General features: G+C 43.6%; 1 protein-coding gene across 3 annotated transcripts in view; it reads right to left on the reverse strand.

The window, feature by feature from the left end:
- Positions 1-15,944, reverse strand: part of AGPAT4 (1-acylglycerol-3-phosphate O-acyltransferase 4) — a 139,606-nt gene that overhangs the window by 22,997 nt on the left and 100,665 nt on the right. For 2 of the 3 annotated variants that reach the window (XM_032793204.2, XM_032793206.2), the window contains exons 6-7: positions 3,349-3,451; positions 787-862 (exon numbers count right to left, since the gene is read on the reverse strand). The exons of the other annotated variant lie outside the window; for it this stretch is intronic. In XM_032793204.2, the coding sequence (XP_032649095.1) occupies positions 787-862; positions 3,349-3,451 (179 nt within the window). The remainder of the gene's footprint in view (positions 1-786; positions 863-3,348; positions 3,452-15,944) is intronic. 3 annotated transcript variants of the gene reach the window in all.

Consider the following 15,944-nt stretch of genomic DNA (forward strand, 5'->3'; position numbering starts at 1 on the left):
CCGCAGGTGGCTTAGTATTCCATGGATATGTTGTACATAGAACAGGTCTTGGCAGACCCCATAGCTATCCCTGTGTCTGAAAAGTCCTATATTATAACACATCGAAAGATGTCACTCATACTTTCCCTAGCTAATCAAGCTAGATCCACATTCCTTGCATATACTGACTCCCATTGATTGAAATGGGAGTTTGGGGTATGTAACTAATAGACCTGCAAAACATTGCCTCCTATATTTATAGACTAGGAAAACTCAGAAGCTGAGCAGTTCTATCACTCTAAAGATGCCACACTCAATTAGCAGAAAGACACTGACATATCTATTTCTTTTTTAATCATTAAAGTGTCCTAAATTAAAATTTGTTTTTTAAAATGTATGTCTCCTACGCATCCTGTAGCAGAGAGAGCTGCTCAGCCCATTCTGCTAAAATTATTTTTATGACTCTAAAAAAATATTCCCACATTCACGAGTGGGAATATTGAATCTTCCATCTGCCGTGTACCCAGAGAAAATCAGTTATGAGGTTTTCTTGCATACAGCACTTTTAAATGCCTCCTCCAAGATTCAGAGGCAGCTACCATTTTGTATTCCTCTGTTCTCTCACTGAACCTTTATTTATGTTCTTTTAATATAAAATAAAGGTGATCCTGATTGACCGACAGTATAAGGCTGCTTTGTGTATGGAAAAACTGAACATCTGCCCTACTAAAAAGCCTTACAGTATACATGATATTAATGTAAATTATTTATCACCATCTAGTGGTTCCAAACAAACAATAAACCAACCTTTTCTTGATAGAGTTTGTGAAGCCACTTAGAACATTCCTGTTCGTCTTCTGGGACTTCCTCTAATGGAATCCGTCTGCAAACAGTAAAGAAGAGATAGCAAAGAAAGAGTACAACACACTCATATTGTTTAATGTGGGGCTTAAAACTGCAATCTAATTAAAATACTACTCATTTACTTTACTAATTATTGTTTCCTTTTAGTTCTGCCTTTTGAGGTACAAATTCTGGACAGTGATGTGTAGTTTCAAGTATAAAAGCCATATATAGTCTTTAGAAATATCTGGAACTAGAGATACACCATAAAAATTGCAGCTCAATGAAGACCTCTTCCAGTTAATGATGGTTTGCATTTTTGTATTTCTAAATAAAATTTCAAATAGGTTAACTTCCTACCTCACAGATTACATCATCCCCAAATTTTGTTTAAATAGCTGGAGCACTCAAAAGGTAAAACTTGTTTCACTTTGCAATTAGGGTCAAATCACATTTAGTGCTTTTGGAACAGCTATTCCCAGTGCTTAAAATGTTTTATTATAATTATAATTCACCAGTAAGAAAAGGAGATACCTATGAAAAACTACAACAATCTGTGGGAATGAAAATTACATTGGCCTTGGACAAGGACTTGACAATGTTCACTTCTAGAACAGTACCCAGAGCACCTGCTCACCTAAAGCACCAGTGAAAATTTTAAAATCGTATCTCTCATAAATCACCACCACCAGAAATGCATGTCCTGTGTGTTTGGAAAGCTGCAAGTTTTGGGGATCTGTAATGGCATGAAGCAGCCATTCAAAGTTCCAGCAATTCACAAGATACCAGAAAAAACATACATTCTGATTAACGTTAATTCCTGTCCCCCCCAAAACTCCAATCCTCCCCTCTTGAGAACTGCTACATATAGAAACTAATACTTTTTTCACTATTGGCAAGCTGGAGTGCAGGCTTTCAGTGGAAAACATTCTTTTTCCTCTAGAAATCCATGAGACAGCAGATGTTAAAGTGATATGATAATTTAAGTAGAAACAAATAGATAGGTCATCAGAATCTTAAAAATGCAAATTGTTTCATGATCAGCAAGACCTTGAAACACTTTGCTGGGCAAATATGATGCTTCCAGGATCAAACTTATCAGTGCTGGTCCCGAAGCAGTGACCGGAAAGGAAAGAAGTTTAGTGCCCAATCCTGCGCTTACTTCAGGATCTACACAGGAAATTCAAAGGGGCGGAGGAACAGTGGACTAGTGAGGGCCATGTACAGCAAATCTATGTTCCCAGAGCCACCCTGCAGAATGATTCAAGGCTCGCAGAACGGAGAAAAAGGAGAAGGCAGGCATGCAGGGAGGCACATGTCCTACTTCATAAGGATTGTTGAACACCTATGGTTAGAACAAGTTGTTAATTGTGAGCAGTATATGAGCTGGCCACCTGACCACATTCTTCAGGCAGCACACAGGGATTCTAAGGTGCGTTAATAGGTATGGGAGGGGAGAGGTTGCTACATCTCTCTCGAGAGCTTGTTGTTATCTTGATATTTTCCACTGGCAGTGTGTGGATACTCAGGGGTGTGTAGATATACAATGGCTTCCTATTAGAGCTAGTTGAAAAATTCTGAAGGGGAAAAATTGTGCTACAAGTGCCATTAAAAACATGAAATGCATAGCAAGGTATTTATCACCTGATGTTCTGTGCTCATGAAAGTAAAACCCCAACATACATACAAAGGAACATTAGCCAACTGAATTAACACAACATTTAAATTCACAAGGATTCCAGCTACAGATGGCAGTTTCAGATTGCAGCCAGGAACTCAGATTCTGCTACTTGGAAGCTGCATCTGAATCAGCACGTCCCCCTTTTGTGGGCAGTGCTGTAGGTTTCCCAGTACAGCAGGGATTACAGCATTATAGTTCCATTTCTGGTAAACTTTCTAGCTTCAGTGGCCTGCCACCTAGATTCTGCTGGTGGAACCTAGACTGTGACTAAGGTCCTATATATTATCACACCTCTGCAGAGTGATAGCAGATTATGGGACCTTGCAGATTGGTAGAGAAATCCAGGACATGGATTTCTTAGTGCAACTTGTTTTATTTACACTATACGTACTAGTACCTACACGGACGTGATTACACAAAACACAGGCCGACCCACCTTTCAGGATCTCACCCAAAACAACAATGGCATGTCCACTGGTAGCAACTAACTAGACAATTCTTGGGGCAGACAGACTAAGGCAATGGGGAAACTCTTCCACAGCTTACAAAAGCTCCCCCAAAATGAAAGTGCATCACAAGATAAACAATCCAGCATTTCATCAAAGACTAAACAATGCTCTTGGGATAAGGAAAAATTAACTTGTAAAACTATGTGCAACAGTGCACTCTGGAGACTCCTACCATATAGTGACAATTTGAAAACAGAGCTATAAATGTTCACCTGAGCTCCTTTGAAGAAAGTTTTACACCAATTTGTTATCAATTACCTGCAAGAAAAACCATTTCCCTGCTTGTTAGTAAATATATATATACACACAGAAAAACCATGAGCACAGATAACTTGCCTTACATATAAATCTGCATGGTATTTCTTCCCATTTAAAACTCCCAGCAAAGTTGGATTCTCATTATTTCTAAAATTGAGCGTAGAATCATACACAGCTGACACTACAAAGGGAAAAAAAGAAGCTGTTTTATTGTTTGTAAAATCAATTTTCAAATTAATAGGGTGCTCTTGGTTATATTTAAGGTGCATTTGAAATGACATTTCATGAGCAATTTCAATTTTCCATATTCATTCTCTCTCAGACAGTGGGTATATTTAAATATATAGCCTCTAGCAACAGCTGACAATAGTTAAAGTTGTAAGCAATGTCAAGATGACATGGACAATTCAAATACACATTAGTAGAAGCAGGGCATTTAAGCATGTTTTTCAAGACCAATACCAACAAAATTTACTTTTTTAAACGGTTATCTTTCTCCTATGATGAACAGGTGGGTAGGTGAGAGGGGAAAAGAGAAGAAACTAGAGGTGATTAATACAAGAATGAGAGGACATCCAAGGAAATTGAATGGTGAAATTAAAAGTGATAAAAGAAAATACATTTTTGCATTAAGTGAATAGTTGAAGTCACTGCTACAAGATAGTGAGGTCAAAAGCATAACAGGATTTACTAAATAAATTAGTCATTTAAGTGACTAACATCCACAGCTGATCTAGAAAGCATAAAGGTTTATCTGGGATATGAACTCTCTTGCTTGACAATATAAAAGTTTAGGAACAAACCTTCCCCACAGTTTTTGCATCCATTATGGGGGGGGTCTGTAGTGGGGTGGTTACCCGCTCCTGCCCTGACAGGGTTAAAAACAGCCCAGGAGAGGGCTGTGGCTGGGGCAAGAAGCTTGGGCTGATTGGCGAAAGTAGGCTCAGCTGTGGCCATGCCCCAATCAGGCCAAGCTGGCCCCTGTAAGAGGCAGAGAGACAGGAGCCCACTCAGTCTCCCTCTGCCTGTAGAGGGAGAAGGGCCTGACTGCAAGGTGCTAAGTAAGGACCCTAGATTGGAGCAGGGCTGGGCAAGGGCCAGAGGAGCTGGGACCTCCAGCCTAGGAAAGCCCCAGGATGCAGGCCTGGTAAGGCCTATTAGGTTGAGGGGGGAAGCCCACAGGTAGCCAGAGGCAGCAGGTCCAAACCCCTTTGCCTGTGATGAGTGGCTTACACTGCAGTCTGCCCCAATGAACGAGGGCTAGATGATGACTGTGCAGTAGCTAAGGCTGAGGCGAAATGGGGATAATGGGCGGGGGTTCCTCTGGGTTGGGGAGACCCAGAACTGTGAGGATACTGCCAGGGGGCAGCAACCAGTTAAAGGGGCACTGGGATCCTGGGAAAGACACAGGGGCCAGAGTGAGGCAAGGTGGATCACTGGCCTGCAGAAGGCACTCCTGGCTGGAAAATGATAATTCCTCAAGGACGACCAGCAGGAGGTGCCACGGGGTGAGTCATGTACCCTTAGAGTCTTGAAGCCTCTTCTGAAGCATTAGCTACAAGCCACTGTCAGAGACAGGATACCAATTTTGACTCACTATAGGCTGATCTAATCTGGCAATTCCTATGTAGGCACATGACTAAAATGAGAATCAGTGGGACATGCATTTCACAGAAAAGAACTGCAGCCAAACTCTCAACAACTAGGGAATGAAACTTTCCAGAATTCATGAGATGGCCTGAATATTTCCCAGCAACAATAAAAAAAATGGTAAGTCTATTCTTAGTTCATTAAAATAGAATGTCATGGTACAGCTTAGAGAAAGGACACAGGAATAGTTTACAGAGATGGAGGGTTTTTGTTTTTATTTTGAAGAGTTATAGACTTCAGAAGTCCAGAAGCTAAATACAGTAGAACCTCAGAGTTACAAACAGAGCGGTCAACCACACACCTCACTTGGAACTGGAAGTACACAACTAGGCAACAGCAGAGACGAAAAAAGCAGCAAATAAAAGTACAGTACAGTGTTAAACCACTAAAAAAAGGAAAGTTACAAATAATTTGAAAAGATAAGGACACTTTCTGTCCTTGTTTCATTTAAATTAAAATAGTTAAAAGCAGCATTTTTCTTCTGCATAGTGAAGTTTCAAAGCTGAATTAAATCACTGTTCAGCTGTAAGCTTTTGGAAGAACCACCATAATGTTTCATTTAGAGTTAAACATTTCAGAGTTACGAACAACCTCCATTCCCGAGTGTTCGTAACTCTGAGGTTCTACTGTAGATTAATACAGGAGTTAGCCTTTGAGACACTATTTCTCTGGTGGGTCATAGACTTGGCAAACAGAAATTGCTTTTTCTGACCTGATCTACTCCCATTTGAAAGGGGAGAGGCAAGGTCAAAAAGCACGAGGGAACTGTTAGTGTACATCAACAGGGTTCACAGGGACACAATATGTAGCAGACTAGTGTGGGATAGATTTACACCCCAGTTTGCCACAAATTAATTGTCTGTGTGGACGAGCCCTAAATCTGTTAATTCTCTCTCCTGGAAACACGCTAAGAATTCTGACTTTGCACTGCATAGAATTTTTCCTGGAATTGTGGGATCAGACATCCTGTATGAACAGGTATTGAGCTGGAAAGCCGAATGCCTGCTCAGCAAGCCCAAACAACATGGCTCAATTCTTCTCCCACTTATTCCTGGCCCTGGATACATCCAGAGCGATTCCACTTAAGTCAATAGGTGTAAAATCAGTTGAGGGAAGAGAACTGGGTTCATAGTGTGTAGGAAGTTTGGTTTGATCTTTTATAATTTAGCATAGAACTGCAGGGCACAGTTCTGCAATAACCAACCACCATATGGAGACTATTTAGATTCCACTCTAAAATCCAACCCAGCCCTGATTTTAGATGTTCATGTTCACATGGTGGTGTTTTCAGCTGATTCTTTTTACTGGAAATAAAAAAACAAAAACATAAACCCCCACTGAAGCACATTCCTAGCTGCATGTTTGCACACTAAAGATAGGAATGATCCATCTTTTCAAGGTCTCATATTTTAAAAACCTCTTAGGGTAAGAAGCACTTATTAATCCCTGTATTACATCTTTAAGGATAAAAATAGTGGTATGAGACAGTTTAAAGCTACTTGTGTAATAAGGAGTCTGTTAGGTTAATTACTTAGCAGCACAGAAATCATAAAAACAGGATTCACCCAGCATTCATTCTGTTGTCTTACCCTATATACATAACAATTAAAGCTTGTCTTCAGCGAAAAGAAAATAGATTCCTTTTCAGTCTGACTAACCTAGAGTATGATAATCAGTCCTGAGGGGAAAACTTTTAAAGAATATAAACTCATTTGCTGTTTGCATGACACTGCCAAATAAAAGACAATTAATACTGTACTCAGGATTAACATTCTTATTGGGAACTGAAGTAACTGTTCAAAGCTTTTCCACTTTGTAAGCACAGACAAGGCACAACTGTAAGTTTATAAAACACAACAACGGAGGTGTCAAACAGAAAGATTGAACAAGACCAAAAGTTGCCAGAAAGTGTCTATAAATAAAGTGGCATTAATACAAGTTGTTTTCTTATTCAAGAATTGTTCAGGTTTGTGCAGCATATGGGAAACAGCTTTTACTTTAAAAAAAAATTAATACTTTACAACCCATAACTAGAGTTCAGCAGGAAGTGGTTTTCCTCTCCCACACGAATTTGGGAAGTTTCAAACAATTTTCTCATGCCGAACCAGGCCAAAAAAAATATCAAAGTATTAAAAATTTTCAAAAACTGAAATTATTGCAACAAAAACATTTCAATTGACCCAATCAAAAGCTTTTCATATAGTTAGTTTCTTTTGATTTTGTGCTATTATTTCATCATTTTTTACTATAAAATTTATCTACATTTCAAAAAAAGCATTTTCAAACTGAAAAACATAATTTTGTTTTGAAAATGCTGAAAAGGACATTGAATTTCTCATTTTAAATTAAAAAAAAAAAGTTTAGAAATTGCTATTAAGAAGGAGTTGGACCAGTGCATCTGTGACTGGACAGCTGATCTCAATTGGGTTTAAAAAGAGGACACCTAGGCCTAAAGGGGGACCGAGGGGGAAGAGAAGAGAGACAGACCCAGTGAGTCTGAACCACTGAGCTGCAAGAAGCAGAAAATTCTCTGGGAGGGGCTGCCAGAATCCCCTGGGAGAGGAAGCAGTGGGAATCCTCTAGGGGGAAAAGGGCCTCCAAGAGGAAATTCTTGGGGATGGTCCTCAGTGAACTGAGAATGGAAGACTACTGCAGGATGCCCTGAAGCAGGACAGACAGAGAGATAAAGGGGAAAATCTCCAGATGGGCCAAGAAACTGTGTGGATATTTTGCTTATGTTGGAGAAATAAAACTGCCTGGAAAAACTGTGTGACAGTGGGTCCTTTGAGCTGGGGAGAAGGCCAGTCAATTACATCAACCATTTCCCACAAAAAGGTTAAGTTTCAATGAACTGTTATTTTCTGACTAAAAAATGTTTCATCAAAAAATTCCCAACCAGCTTGAATCATACGCTAACAGAGGTTTCTTCTGTCCAAAATGCTGTTTGCTTTACAATGCTTAACAACGTGAGTGAAACAGGCCAAGGACTGTTTTAAAATTGGAGATAGGCCTTTTCCACAATCCCAGATCCCTGAGCTTTGGGGAAGTCTAAATCTCGATCAGCACTGTATGGCCCAGACCCTTGTCTCCTTTCCTTGAGGAGACAGGGTTCTGATTGTGTTCCTTAGCCTTTCATTGCACATGCTGGTCGACTCCTACATAGAATATGTGCTCCCTCTCGCCTTCATGTAACTGAAGGGGACTATGCTGTGCTGCTCAATTTGCAAAAGACAAAATTATCATTCTCATAAAAGCTATACAACAGTAATGTTATCTGCCTTTTGTGAAAAGCTCTACAAAATCTGAGATATGTAGTACATTACTCATTGCAGAATATTTTGTTATGGGTAACTGTTCAAGACATGCTTGGTAAAAATCTGATCATGTTCAAGTCAGTGGGAATTTTGAGATTGACTTCAATGGGGTCAGGACCTTTTGAACTGAATTAGGTTGTCTTACCTATAAGTTAGTTAGTGTTCTAACTGCATACATATCCACCACTCCAAAAGGATTGGCAGGTCTGGACTAGCCATCAATACACAGCTAGGTCAACAGAAGAATTTTTCCATTGACCTTATGCTGTCTACGTCGGGATCATAAATGGTGACTCTGTTGGTGCTGGAGCACCCACAGGGAAAAAAATGGTGGGTGCTGAGCACCCACTGGCAGCCCCCTATGAGCTCCTCCCCAGTGCCTCCCGCCCACCAGTGGGCCCCATTGATCAGCAACTCCCCTTGCTTTCCTCCCTCTTCCACCTGCCTCAATCGTCTGTTCTGCAGCATGCAGGAGGCTCTGGGGGTGGAGCGAAGGCACAGCATGCTCGGAGGAAGGGACAGAACAGGGGTTGGGTGGGTTTGGGAAGGGGTGGAGTGGGGGCTGGCCACCCCCTAGCACATTAGAAAGATGGCACCTGTGGTTGAGACTTAACTACATTGGTTACTCAGGAATCAATAACCAGTAACTATTCAGTGGCAAGGATTTTTCACATCTCTGAATAACCTATCTAGTTTGACTTAATTTTCTAGTGTAGACCAGCTCCCGGAGTTATCAGGATTGTATTATGTCTCCGCCAGAGCAGAGACAGTCAGAGTGGTCAGCACTCTATGGTAGTCTATTCAAAGTAAGACACATTAGGACAATGGATTTGCTCTAGCTGGGAGAGGACACTTCTTATCAGAAGGGAGAGGGAGTTTGGAATGTAATGGAAAGTTACCATGGCAGAACAAAAGAGGCTGATGAGCTCAGCAGAAATCTTTAAATGGGGCGGGGGGGAACCATTTTGCACAAGATTAAGAGGAAAGAGACTGCTCTAGCAGCAGGGTAAGCAAGACCTCACCTGCCTGTTTGACAGAACACACATGATCCCCAAGGAAAGGGAAAGCTAATGAAGAACATTGCATTCAGAGTGTTTTATATGATCCGTACTCTCCAGTGCTTTACATTAAACTAGGAAAGAGAAGATAGATATTAGACGGATGTGTGCGCGCGCGCGCTACTTCATGATTGCATGCCCGAGAGCTAAACGGTAAATCACAAGCTTCATACACTTTGGGGGGCATCTGGGAGACAGATGTGTTCAAGTATTGGGAAATCTGAATGGTCACAGTGCCCAGAGGAACTAGGTGGCTTGACAGTGGACACCACCACTCACAGGGGGTACGAGACAGAATGTCTGTGCCCTGAGAGAGTGTGTCTAAGGACCTCATGATTGAGGCAGTATCTGGACTTTATTCATGCTCCAGGAGCTTGAAAAGCCTCAGGGACCCAGAACAGAGAGGACTGGATTCCTCTCATGGAAATCCTAGCAGCTGGCTGGCAGTGGGCACTCGCTAGGATGTGTGACATTAATGGTGGCAGCGTGTGTGGGATCGATGACAGTGGGGAATTACCAGTAAAGTGCCAACAGCAGTGAAAACAAGTACTGCAGAAAGGAAGAGCACAGAGAAGTCTTGGTCTATTCAGAAAAGGAACAGCAAAACCAGGCAGGGAAAATTAGTTATGAAGAGCTGGGGGGGGAAAAAAAAAAGTCAGCTGGTTGAGACATGCAGAGAAACGCAGGTCAGCACTGAGGAGCGAACAAAGGCACCAGCAGCTGACCTGCTGTTCTCAGAGGGCCAAAAGTGAATGATGGTCCAGAATCACAGTAAACATTTAGACCATTGGCAGAGTCCAGCAGGCGGACGAAACCTCAGACAGACACTTTCCTAGAGGGACAGAGGGAGAAGGCTGAGAGGCTCCAGCAGTGATCGAGGATAGATCTGCAAGTAGACCAAGGGAAGCTGCAGACTATCTAGAAACTCAGTTGTTTGAAGCCCAGGAGCAAGATAGAGCAGATGGAAGAAGCAGCACCACTATGGAGGAGAGAGGGGAGGACAAAGATACTTAGCATCAACTCAAGATGAAGAGATTAGGCCAGCAAAACCCTAATCTGGTAGATGGAGCCAGACCTCAGGTGCCTGTCCCAGTGGGTAGTGTAGACTCCCACTTATTTCCTTGCTTTGGGGAGGGCTATGCCATAGATGTGTTTCTAAACACCTTGAAATGGGATGTGAATTGATATGGGGCTGCAAATTGAACTGGAGGAAGCAGGCAGACATAGTCTGGTACCTGGCTCCACATAGTCAAGGATTAAGTCCCTCAACATTTTCACCCATATGGACAGAGAGGACTGCAGTAGAACCGCCGAATTACAAACACCTCAGGAATGACAGTTGTTTATAACTCTGAATTGTTCTTTCAAAATTTACAACTGAACATTGACCTAATATAGCTTTGAAACTATGCAGAAAAAATATGCTGCTCTCTTTTTTTTTTTTAAAAAGTAGTTTATGTTTAACACAGTACAGTACTGTATTTGCCTGTCTTTTGGGGGCGGGGGGGAGCGCGTTGGTCTCTGCTGCTGCCTAGTTGTGCACTTCCAGTTCCAAATGAGGTGTGTGGTTGAGTGGTCAGTTCATAACTCTGGTGTTCTACTGTAAAAAGATTATGGGTGATGTAAACAAGCTTTTTGGTGAACCCCTGAAATGTAAAGATGACAGTTTTGAGGAGTTCAGAAGAAAGGAGATCTGACCTAAGCTGAGATATCAAACCAAATTAGGGTTTTGTAAGAAAATGGGGAACTAGTTGGGTAGTTCCCAGGGAAGAAGAGGCCTACAAATTAATGGGTTTAGAAGAATTCTACAAACTCTGCCCCTCTGACCTAAAATCATGGTTAACGGACAAGGACAAGAGACGTAACTATAGCCAGGAAGTGGGCAATATGCAGATAGCTGGCCCAAGTTTGATAAAAAAATATTCAAGGGACAGTGGCACAAAGCTGAATGGAGAAGGGAATGGGTTAAATCCAGACCTGTGGGGGGAGCAAAACCCTAATCGGACCCCACAAAGGAACATGGAGATCTGAAAAGCTTTTACTGTAACAAAAAAAGTCATAAGATGTTACACTGTCCAGTGCTGGAGAGACCAGGGGCTAGTGATAGCCTACAGTGGGTCCTGTGGCAGTGACCCTAACAACAGAAAACCCAGATCCAGCCCTGACAGTCAGTAAACCTGATTTCAGACCCAAAAGGGGAATCAAAAGTTTCACATTGGAGTTGGATGGGGAAAAGGCCTAGCAGTTGAGTACAACGGAGCCCAAGTGACTCTGGCACACCCAGAGGTGGTGAACCCCTCAAGAACCATCCCTGATAGAGTCATGAACATTCAGGGAATAATGGGCCCCCATCCAAGTCAGGGGCCTTAGGATGTTGGGGTGCACTCCCAGCTACTGACCGAGATCTTGCTGAGGAATGACTTAGAATCCTGGCCCAAGGCCACATGTGTGGTTACTCAGAGTGTAAAACAGAAAGCAGCAGCCCTTGGCTCTGACCCTGGGCTGCACGCTGATAGGCAGAGAGGCAGCTCTGAGCTGCTCCCTGGCAACCTAAATACATGCCCTGGGGATGAGCTGAATCCAGCTGATGAACTGACTTCAGAGGGAGGGAAAGTGGGTTCCAGTGACCAGGTTGAGTCGAGTCTCTCAGCTCCTGCTATGGAATTCCAACAGTAACAATTGACTTACCTCTCCCCAAAAAAGCCTCGGGTTGCAGCTGACTCCCCTGGCAGCCCTCTGACAGAAAGACACCTGGAAAGGTTTCTCTGGGATCAGCTGCTACTCTACAGGAAATGTTGAGCCAGGGGGAATACTGAGACAATTGGTGGTACTGAAAAAGTACTGATTTAGGCTACTCTGTCTAGCCCATGATATACCTTTCTCAGGGCACTTGGGAATACAGAACACTAAAAAGTGCTTACTCCAGAATTTCTGCTGGCCTGGGATTTCTGAGGCAGTGCAAAAATACTGCAAGTCCTATGATCCGTGCCAGAGGGTAACGAAGGGCCAGGACAAGGGTAAGGCTGTCCTAGTTCCCATTCCCAACAGAGGAACCCTTTCAGAGGGTTGTTGTGGACATTGGGGGGCCCCTTAGCAAAGTCACCCAGATGGAGAAAAAAATATATTCTGATAGTAGTAGTTTACACTTCCTGCTATCCAGAAGCAGTAGCTCTGTCCTCTGTAGAGGCAGACAAAATGACTGATGCCTTGCTAGAAATATGTAGCCAGGTAGGGTTTCCTCATGAGGTTTCGACTGATCAGGGGCAAATTTTATGTCTGTCCTACATGAAGGGCTATGAGATGTGGGATTCAACACTTCTGATCACCTTCCTACCTCCCCAGATGAACAGGCTGTTTGAAAGATTTAAAGAAACCCTTAAAATGCTGAAAATGTTTGTGGATCCACACCCCAGTGACTAGGTTAAATGTTTACCTTAGCTGCTGTTTGCCTGTTGGGAGGTTCCCCAGAAATCCACAAGATCCTCCCCTTTTGAACTGCTCTCTGTATAGGAGGAGAGTACAAGGCCCCTGGCCCTAATGAGAGAAGAGTGGGAAGTATGGCCTCTCCCAACAAGGAGTCCATGGCGAAGTATGTGTTGGCTTTTTGGGAAACACTCATTGAACCCATGTGTTTCACCCAGGAAAATCTAGCTAAAACTCAGGACAGACAAAGTCTGATATGATCACACTGCATATGCTTGGGCATGATACAGGTGACCAAATTATGGTGCTCATTTCAGTGCACAGGAATAAATTCCAAGCTGCCTGGGAAGGGCTGTTTGAAATCAAACATCTCAAGGTATTTCTACACTACGGGATTATTCCGATTTTACATAAACCGGTTTTGTAAAACAGATTGTATAAAGTTGAGTGGATGCGGCCACACTAAGCACATTAATGCGGTGGTGTGTGTCCATGGTCCGAGGCTAGCGTCGATTTCTGGAGCGTTGCATTGTGGGTAGCTATCCCATAGTTCCCAGTCTCCCCGGCCCATTGGAATTCTGGGTTGAGACCCCAATGCATGATGGTGCAAAAACAGCGTCACGAGTGATTCTGGGTAAATGTCATCACTCATTCCTTCCTCCCTCAAAGCAATGGCAGACAATCATTTCGCGCCCTTTTTCCCTGGATCGCCCTGGCAGATGCCATAGCATGGTAACCATGGAGCCTGTTCAGCTCCCCCCTCCCCCAACGTTCACTATATATCTACTGGATGTTGCTAACAGAAGTGGTACCGCAGTGCTACACAGCAGCATTCATTTGCCTTTGCAAGATAGCAGAGACCGTTATCAGTCGTTCTGTACTGTCTGCTGCTGTTATGGGTGCCCCTGGCTGAGGTCGGCCGGGGGCACAAAGACAAAAATGGGAATGACTGTTAATTGAAGATGCAAATATCTATTATGTGCCAGGCCAAAACTCCCATTCCTATAGTAGATTCATTCTACCAGCTCTATAAGTAGCTAGAGGCCCCTTGAGGTCAATTAGTAAGACCAGATCTTCAGAACCCAATTGGGGTGGTACTGCTGATTTCAAACCTAGCATCTGAGACCAATACCCCTAGCCAGACGTGTCTATACTGAGGTCAGTTGTGGTCAGAAGTTGGAGGCCCCTCCCAACTTGCACAGGATCTCATCTGTTTTCTAGGCAGGGGTATATATCAGATTTTGTGATTGATGAGCTTCTGTAATCCCCACAGACTGACCCAGGGCTTCTTAGGTACCAGTACATTGGGGGATTCCCATGGACTATCTTGATCATTGGTCATCCCTAACCTCCAGCATGTTAGCATTTCTCTCATCCAGGACTTTGGGCTGTTTCACAGTAAGCTGAGGTTTGAACTTTTAATTGGACAGGCAGGCAAAATGTGTGTAGGTTATGAAAATCTCCTGGTGAGAACCTGCAGCTTTGCTCTGATCTCGGCTTGCTACGTTGGGGGTTAGTAATTGGAGAGGATAAGGAGTCCAGGGAGGGACTGTCCCTGTTTTCTGCTACCAGATCTAGTGGAGAACCTCGCTTTCCCCTTCCCAGTGTCCCAGGCCAGATTCTCTCTGCTGTATATTGTTTTGTCATTTCAACTACTCGAGATGTCAATGGTCTGAGTGATTAGATAGCTCAAGCACACGTTTACCTCTTTGAGGCCTGGTCTACACTACGCATTTAAACCCGTTTTAGCCAGTTGTTAAAAACCGATTTAACACTGCACCCGTCCCACAACGAGGCCCTTTATATCAGATTTTATAAAGGGCCTATAACTGGTTTCTGTACTCCTCCCCAACAAGAGAGTAGCGCTTAGAAATCCGGATTATTCATATCACGATTAGGGTTTAGTGTGGCCGGCAAATCGACAGTATTGGCTCCAAGGCGGTATCCCACAGTGCACCATTGTGACTGCTTTGGCAGCAATCTTGAACTCGGGATGCAGTGGCCAGGTAGCGGGAAAAAGGCCCTGCGAACTTTTGAATTTCATTTTCCTTGTTGCGCCCAGTGTGGAGCTCTGATCAGCACGGGGTGCGTGCAGTCACCAAATCCGAAAAGAGCTCCAGCATGACCTACGGGAGATACTGGATCTGATCACTGTATGGGGAGACAAGATCTGTTCTATTCGCAGCTCTTTACAGAGACGAAATGCCAAAGCATTTGGAAGAAAATCTCCCAGGCATGATACAGAGTCCACAGCCAGTGGGCTAGCATGGACAGGCGAAACAGAAGCCAAAGAATCCAAAATGGATGCTCACTGGAGGGAGGGAGAGGTACTGAGGACTCCAGCATATTCCCACATCCCAACCGTCTCCCAAAAGTATTGCATTCTTGGGCTGAGCTCCCAATGCCTGTAGGAGTCCAAACACATTTGTTCGCAGTCGTTCATGAGCTGTATAGCTCGTTACTATTACCCTCCTCCCTCCTCCTCCGTGAAGGAAAGTGAAAAAAATTTTCTTGGACTTTTTTCAGTGTCACTCTTATGTCTACTGCATGCTGCTGGTAGACCAGATGCTGTAGGCAGTGAACGCAGTTCCTCTCCTCTCGCCTCCCCGGTGCGCAGACCGATACAATAATGACTTGCTATCCAGTCATCGGTCATCAGCCGTATGGTGCTCCTGGCTGGCTCAGGTGAGGTCGGCCGGGAGAGCCTCTGGGTAAACAATACGAATGACTCCCGGATCTATTTCCCAGTAGATGGTACAGACCGGCTAGTAGTCTTCATCATAGCAAACTGGGGCTGCAGCTCTCATTCAGCCCCTCTCCTTTTCTGTGTAAGAAAGATTCTGTACTGACCTGGACTTCATAGCGCGGGATGCTGGCTCCTCTCCCCGCCCGCTTAATGTTCTGCTGGCTATCATAGCAGCTGGGGCTGCTCCCCCATCATTTTATCTCACTAAAAAGTCAGTGTTTCTTTTCCTGATTCTTCTATTACTTCATCACGCAATGGGGGGACACTGCAACGGTAGCCCAGGCAGGGATTGGGGGAGGCAGAAGCAATGGGTGGGTTGTTGCAGGGAGACCATTAGCAATGGCAGTGCAGCTCATCATTTTCTTGCGGGATCTTGGACACCCGGCAGTTGTTGGCTCTCTGGTCCTGGTTCTCTAGTTCATACTTGCACACTTTCTAGGAGGACTCATCTATTTTTAGATACCTAAGAGAGGGCTTGCTTGG

Source organism: Chelonoidis abingdonii, chromosome 3 (genome assembly GCF_003597395.2).
Source record: "Chelonoidis abingdonii isolate Lonesome George chromosome 3, CheloAbing_2.0, whole genome shotgun sequence".
Taxonomy (NCBI): Eukaryota; Metazoa; Chordata; order Testudines; family Testudinidae; genus Chelonoidis; species Chelonoidis abingdonii.